Source organism: Apis dorsata, unplaced genomic scaffold (genome assembly GCF_000469605.1).
Source record: "Apis dorsata unplaced genomic scaffold, Apis dorsata 1.3 scaffold_118, whole genome shotgun sequence".
In the NCBI taxonomy this organism is placed as follows: Eukaryota; Metazoa; Arthropoda; class Insecta; order Hymenoptera; family Apidae; genus Apis; species Apis dorsata.
The window spans coordinates 166,810-172,675 of NW_006263412.1; the positions used below are offsets into that span (position 1 = coordinate 166,810).

At 43.3% G+C, this 5,866-nt stretch overlaps 1 protein-coding gene across 1 annotated transcript; it reads left to right on the plus strand.

Moving 5' to 3' along the window:
- The first annotated feature begins 3,529 nt into the window (after nt 1-3,529).
- Nucleotides 3,530-4,040, plus strand: LOC102674165 (cyclin-dependent kinase inhibitor 1C-like). Its single transcript, XM_006612706.2, has 2 exons — nt 3,530-3,652; nt 3,748-4,040. Exons 1-2 carry the CDS (start codon nt 3,539-3,541, stop codon nt 4,003-4,005), a joined length of 372 nt encoding a protein of 123 aa, XP_006612769.2. The 5' UTR covers nt 3,530-3,538; the 3' UTR covers nt 4,006-4,040.
- Nucleotides 4,041-5,866: the final 1,826 nt, after the last annotated feature.

Consider the following 5,866-nt stretch of genomic DNA (forward strand, 5'->3'; position numbering starts at 1 on the left):
GCCGAACACGCGGCGACCAATCCGGCGAGCAGAACCTTTTTTATTTTTTCGAGAGAGAGGGAGAGAGAAAAAGAAAATAAACAAAATCGATCGAAATTAATTGATTAATTCATAAAACTTCTCATCCGAATCCAACTTACCAAGAATTTCATGGCGAACATTTTAATTACGTTTAAGATCTCGAATGTGTTTCGAGCGAGTCGCAATGGACAACTGTACTACGACGGATTAGCCAGGGGGTCTTTTATAGCGAGTTTCGTCCGGCAATCTACTCCCACTACGAGTATATTTGTTCGCAACATTGGTTCGTGGCACGATGCGACCAGGAGCACGCTCCTGCATACCGGATTACTTTTGCTCGTTTTAGGCCACGCCTGCGATTACCAACGGTAACTGTCTCCAAATCTAAATAACCTTCTTTTTTTTCTTCTTCTTCTTCTTCCTCTTCTCTTTTCGTGACCTTTTCTATCCTGGTTCCTGATGTCGCCACGCGACTCCTCGGTGTCGTTCGGATACGATTACCTTCGAAACGTTCTTTGTTCCAGAACACTATCGTATCTCGTAAAGATAGAAGATCGCGGATAGAGAAAAACTCGATAAATTCAGATTTTAATTGCTTTTCTGTTCTTTTTGTTATGAGATTATTATTATAATATAATTAAAGGGGAATAGTGATATTGAAATGATGATTCGAGGATATACGCAGCTATAAATAGGTTTCTTCGTAAATAGCGTTTAATTATGTTTACGTTCTAGGAGATAGGAGAGAACAGGAAATGTTTATTATGTATATTTTCTCGCTCTCGCGTATGCAAAGATGCGATTAAAATTAATGGTGGTTCGAGGCATTCGATGTTCGAATTTCAGTTTCACGGGTAATATATGTTGGGTGCGGCCATGCTTGTTTTAAACGCGGTCGTGCGTACTTGCGTTTACAACGATTGGGACATAGCAAGTTTCGAAGATCGTTCGTTAAACGTGAGTCGAATTTCCTACTGGGAACGACTGTCTTCGTTCATCAACTTTCTTTCGATCCATCCGATATAGAACGTCGTATCGAATTCTGCGGTGTAACCCTATTTCTTTTTTGTGTCATATCTGAGAGAGAGAGAAAGAGAAATCTAATTTCCTCACTCGGTATAATTAACCTGATCATTTGGAAACGATTTGGAAAAGAGAAGGTACGTAGGAAAAACGTGAACATTTTTTTTTTTTTAAAGAACAATATCGTTAAATTCTTAAAAATTGTTTATTCCATATAAATGATAATGATAATATATACATATATTTTTAAGATACACACATAACAAATTTATCTCTACAATATAGAAGTAGTACAGAAAATCTTGGAAGAATTAAATTATATTGCATTATATATCTAGCAAAAATTCGATTATTATAGTAGAAAAACTGATCTCAAACGACTTCTTACTTGTTCAAACTTTTATTCGATTCACTTATTAAATATTTCTACTCTATTAAATATTTTTGCAATTAAGTATCCTATCTCCTACTCTTTTTTTTTTTTTTTTGTTAAAATAGAATACACAATGGAATAAGAATATAGGAAGGAGAAGTAAGAATCGAAGAATGTCTATTTGTTTCAAATTGCAATTTATTTAATAAAAACAGAGAAACTTAAGTAGCAACAGGTCCGACGATCGTATTTAGGGGAACGAATTATATGGCAACAGCGGGATAGTTGAGCGCTGCGTACGGGAGCGGTGCCGCGTGAAGCGGAGCCGCGGCCACGGCGACCGGTGGGTACGCGGCGTGCAATGGCGCGGCGACGGCCGCGAGCGGCGCGGCGGCCAACGTGTTGTAATTCCTGGCAACGACTTGACTGCTTCTAGCGGTGACGATGGGCGCTGGAACAGCGGCCACAGCTGGGGCCACGGCCAAAGGGGCGGCGGGGACCAGTCCGGCGGACGCCACCGCCGCGACCAGGAGTACGACGCACTGAAAAATCGGGGAATAACAACGATAAAAAAAAAATGATAAGGAGCGATAGAGAGGAGATTTTCCTTCGAATTTTTTTTTTTCGTCACTCACCACTGTCTTCATCATTTTTCGGTCCGCTTTGTTCGATTCGGTTGTCGAGAGACGAGTGAAGAGGCCGTGGAAGCGTCCTCTCTTTATACCGATCCTCCGCGGGTGGAGGTTCGCTTACGAAAAGTGGATGCGCGGCTCGTTTTACGAAAGTCCTCTCCTTCGCATTTCGAATGCCGGACTCGAAGCGTCGCGTTTTCACGCGCGTCACCCCTCCCCCCTCCCGTCCAGTATTTTCAAACCGCTCGCGTTTGTAACCTAGCCACAAGCTCGCAACAAATGCGATCGATCGATTTCGATGACCTTGATCGAAAGAAAAACACAGGGCGGACACTTGCACGGGGGGTATCGTGATATTACGTAAAGCCAGGCAGCAATTGTATAATCGTTTCGACTACGTGTGGAGCTGTCCGGCCGGAACGTGTAACAAGGTTATAACGTCGAGTAATTACGCGGATCGTTGTGCGCTTCCCACACGATACATCATAAGCAAGTATTTTCGTTTAATCTTTCGTTCTATCGTCTTGCTTCTTTCTTCTCTTTGTCGGCCTCCTTTCGACAATTCGTCCCGATTCTAAATCTGTGTATAGATCTTTATTTAGCTCGAGCAAAAAGAAATAGAGAAAGAAATACGTCGATTTCGATCGCCTCTTCATTTATTATATGTAATCTAGTCACACTAGAGAGTCTCTTCCCCGTCTTGACTTGCTTCGCACTTTCCATCTTTATCTCGAGTCGGGCAAGGCTGGACAACTTCAAGGCAACAAACAGACGCTTTTTTTCTCAAGTTCAAGTTCGTCTGGGGTCCGAGATCGGCGAACGCCCGGTTTCTTTTTAAGGCAAAGGTGTGGTCTCGTGTGTCTCCCGACATAAAGGGGAATGTACACACGCGTTCTTTCCATTATTAATTAATATTCGAAAACTTCGTCGATTCCAATTTTTATCCTTTCGAATTAGATAAACGACTATTCCTCCGTCTACTTTTCCTTTCGTACTTCACACAATTTTCCTCGACTTTCGTCCAAGGAAACTAAAAATCGAACGTATATACGCACGCATATAAACGATCCAGACGTTAATACAATTTCGATCTAGTTCAAACCTAGTCCTTTGTACTCTTTTTGGCAAGTCGTTAAACGATATTTGTAAACGATCGTAAATCGTTTTTCGAAGGACGACGCGGCTCGAAAGGGGAAAACCTGTTCTGCGGAGGGGGAAGTTGCTCGAACGCAGGCCTCGATGAAAAAGAAGGAAATGACGCGTATTGTTGGGACGCGACGCCTGGATCCCCGCTCGACCTTGAGGTTGAGACCACGTTAGTTAGTCGCCGGGAAATCGTTGAAGAGAAGAGCTCCCCTCCGAGATTGGCCGAGCGGTTGAAAAAAAGATTCGATCCGGCAACAAGAAGAAGAGGAAGCTCTTCCCTGGAACCTGCCGTCGCCCTTCGCCTTTGGGTACACCGTGTTGGGTATGGGATAAAAGGTAGGGGATGCAAAAGAAAGATGAGAGAATCTTTCGCGCCCTATATAAGCGGCGTTCCCTCGCCGATCGAGGCGTAATCGTCCCATACGTGGTGGTTCGAAAACAAGACATGTTGAGAACGGTGAGTGAGCGAGATTACTCGACGTTCGCACGTCGTGTCGAGGTAAGGGAGGTCACTAATGCCACTAATTTCCGAGAGTGTTGTTTCGAGCGCAGCTGTTGCTCGCCGGATTGTTGGCCGTTGCGTTGGCCGCGCCAACGCCGGCTCCGATCCCAGCCCCGGCTCCGGCGCCGACACCCTCGCCTCTCGCACCGGCCGCTCTGCTCTCCGCCGCCCCGCTGCCGGCCGCTCCATTGCCATCACCCGTCATCTCCAGCATCGGCTCGCCGCTTCTCTACCCCAACTACCCGGCGTCCATCTCGGTTGGTTACGCGCCTGCTGCCTCCTACCTTTACAAAAGCTACGTGATCTAATCGAGCTGCGCTGAGGTGAACGAGGTTTCTGGATCGGGTCTAAGTAGTAGGCGGACCGAGGTCGAATCGAATCGATCGTTTCGTATTTTCATTTAGAAAGAAAAGGAAAAAGGAGAGAGAGAGAGAGAGAGAGAGAGAGAGAGAGAGAGAGAGAGAGAGAGAAATAATCTCATTTTTGTACGCTTTCTTGTTTTCGTGAATCGTCTCGTCGAATCGCTCGATCTTCCGTCCATTTTTTTTTTTTTTTTTTTGTATCTTTAGATCCGTTATATTATAATAAAACTATTTGAACGCAAACATATTTTTTTTTTTTTCTTTCTTTATTTCTTCTTCGATGGATTTTCACGGTTTCATCTATGCACGATTGTTTATCTATTCGTTAGCGGGAATCCATCGCCGTCGAGTTAGTTACGCGACTCGTCGTTACTCCATAAATCCAATTATGTAATAAGAATGGACGTAGGAATGATCGCACTCCGAATAATCGTTTTCTACCCACTTATGTTATATAAATATGTGTACGTGCTCGTGAATCGCTATAGGCGGTACAAAACAAATCCTGTGCGTATGGGATTGATTTGGTATGGTATAGGTGAAAAAGTATTGTTTTTTTTATTACGTCCGCATGTTTGAAGTAATATCGTCACGAATTGCGTGCGAACTTTTCTTCGAACGGGAGCAATCGACTTATCGTTTCTTATATTCCGTATGTATATGATACTCCACGCCTGTGAGAGATCGATTCTAATTCCACCCGAACGAATACGAAAAGAGATTATCCTCTATCCAAATTCTAAATTTGAATATCGACGTACGAACTGGTTGAAAACGGACAACAGAACCGATTCTAATTTTATCCTCGACAAAATACAATTATATTATGATGACGCGTTACGAGTCAAAGGGTTCGGGACAGAAATTCGACATCGATGACGAGGGAGAGGGAAGTGAAGATTGAGCAAGGTCGTTAGAGTAGACTTTTGTCCTTTTTTTCCCTTCTTTTTTTTTTTTTTTTCACGAAACAACAAGTAAATTGTATGCAGCCAACAACAATAATACCGGATCGTTACGTAAATCCAATGTCCTCGCAGAGGGATACTGTTATATGCTGTTATATGCTCGTTGCTGCCTACTATCTCTCCCCCCTGCCTACATACACAGCGTCAGAAATTTAAACGCCCTTATACTTTTCGATTAAAATCTAATTCTAATTACATCGATCCTTGGTACGAAATTAATAAAACACGGGGCGACCGCTGTTACATGTCACGTCGCGTTGCGTTTTCCAGATTGCAACGTGTTTCGCATAATATAATGTCCCCTGTATTGTGATTACGTGTTAACGTAATAATATCGAGATCATGGGTGAAAATTTCCGTCGTGCACGTCAATGCACGTTACGTTGTGCACGAAAACAACTTCGCAGGAGATGGAGAAAGATCTATTATAATCGTATCGGTTCGTAACGGCTATTAAAACGAACTTCAAAGGGTTACGTCAAATTGTGTATTACGTTGCGTTAGAAATTGATAGAGAACGATCTAATCATTATTTTCGCATGCTCGTTTCGTTCGATGTATACATTTGTATACGGGAACGATGTATACATTTGTATACATATATATACATTTTGTATACGGGATTCGATAGGCCAAAATCGTTTCCGTGTTACCCCTATTCGCTCGTCGTCGTTATTTACGAAATTATTGATTATTGCGCGGGTGCATCTAGCGCTGGCGACAATGCGATCAGCCTGCATGGTACATCCACCCCTTGGCATCGATCGTCCCGTTCAGAGTTCACCGACCCCTCTCTTTCTCTCTCTTTCTCTCTCTCTCTCTCTCTCTCTCTCTCTCTCTCT

Excerpts from the sequence above, each read along its gene's own strand:
- LOC102674165 (XM_006612706.2), top strand. The coding sequence starts at position 3,539 with ATGCAAAAGAAAGATGAGAGAATCTTTCGCGCCCTATATAAGCGGCGT. Across the intron at positions 3,653-3,747 it reads AACAAGACATGTTGAGAACG|CTGTTGCTCGCCGGATTGTT; the intron begins GTGAGTGAGCGA and ends TTTCGAGCGCAG.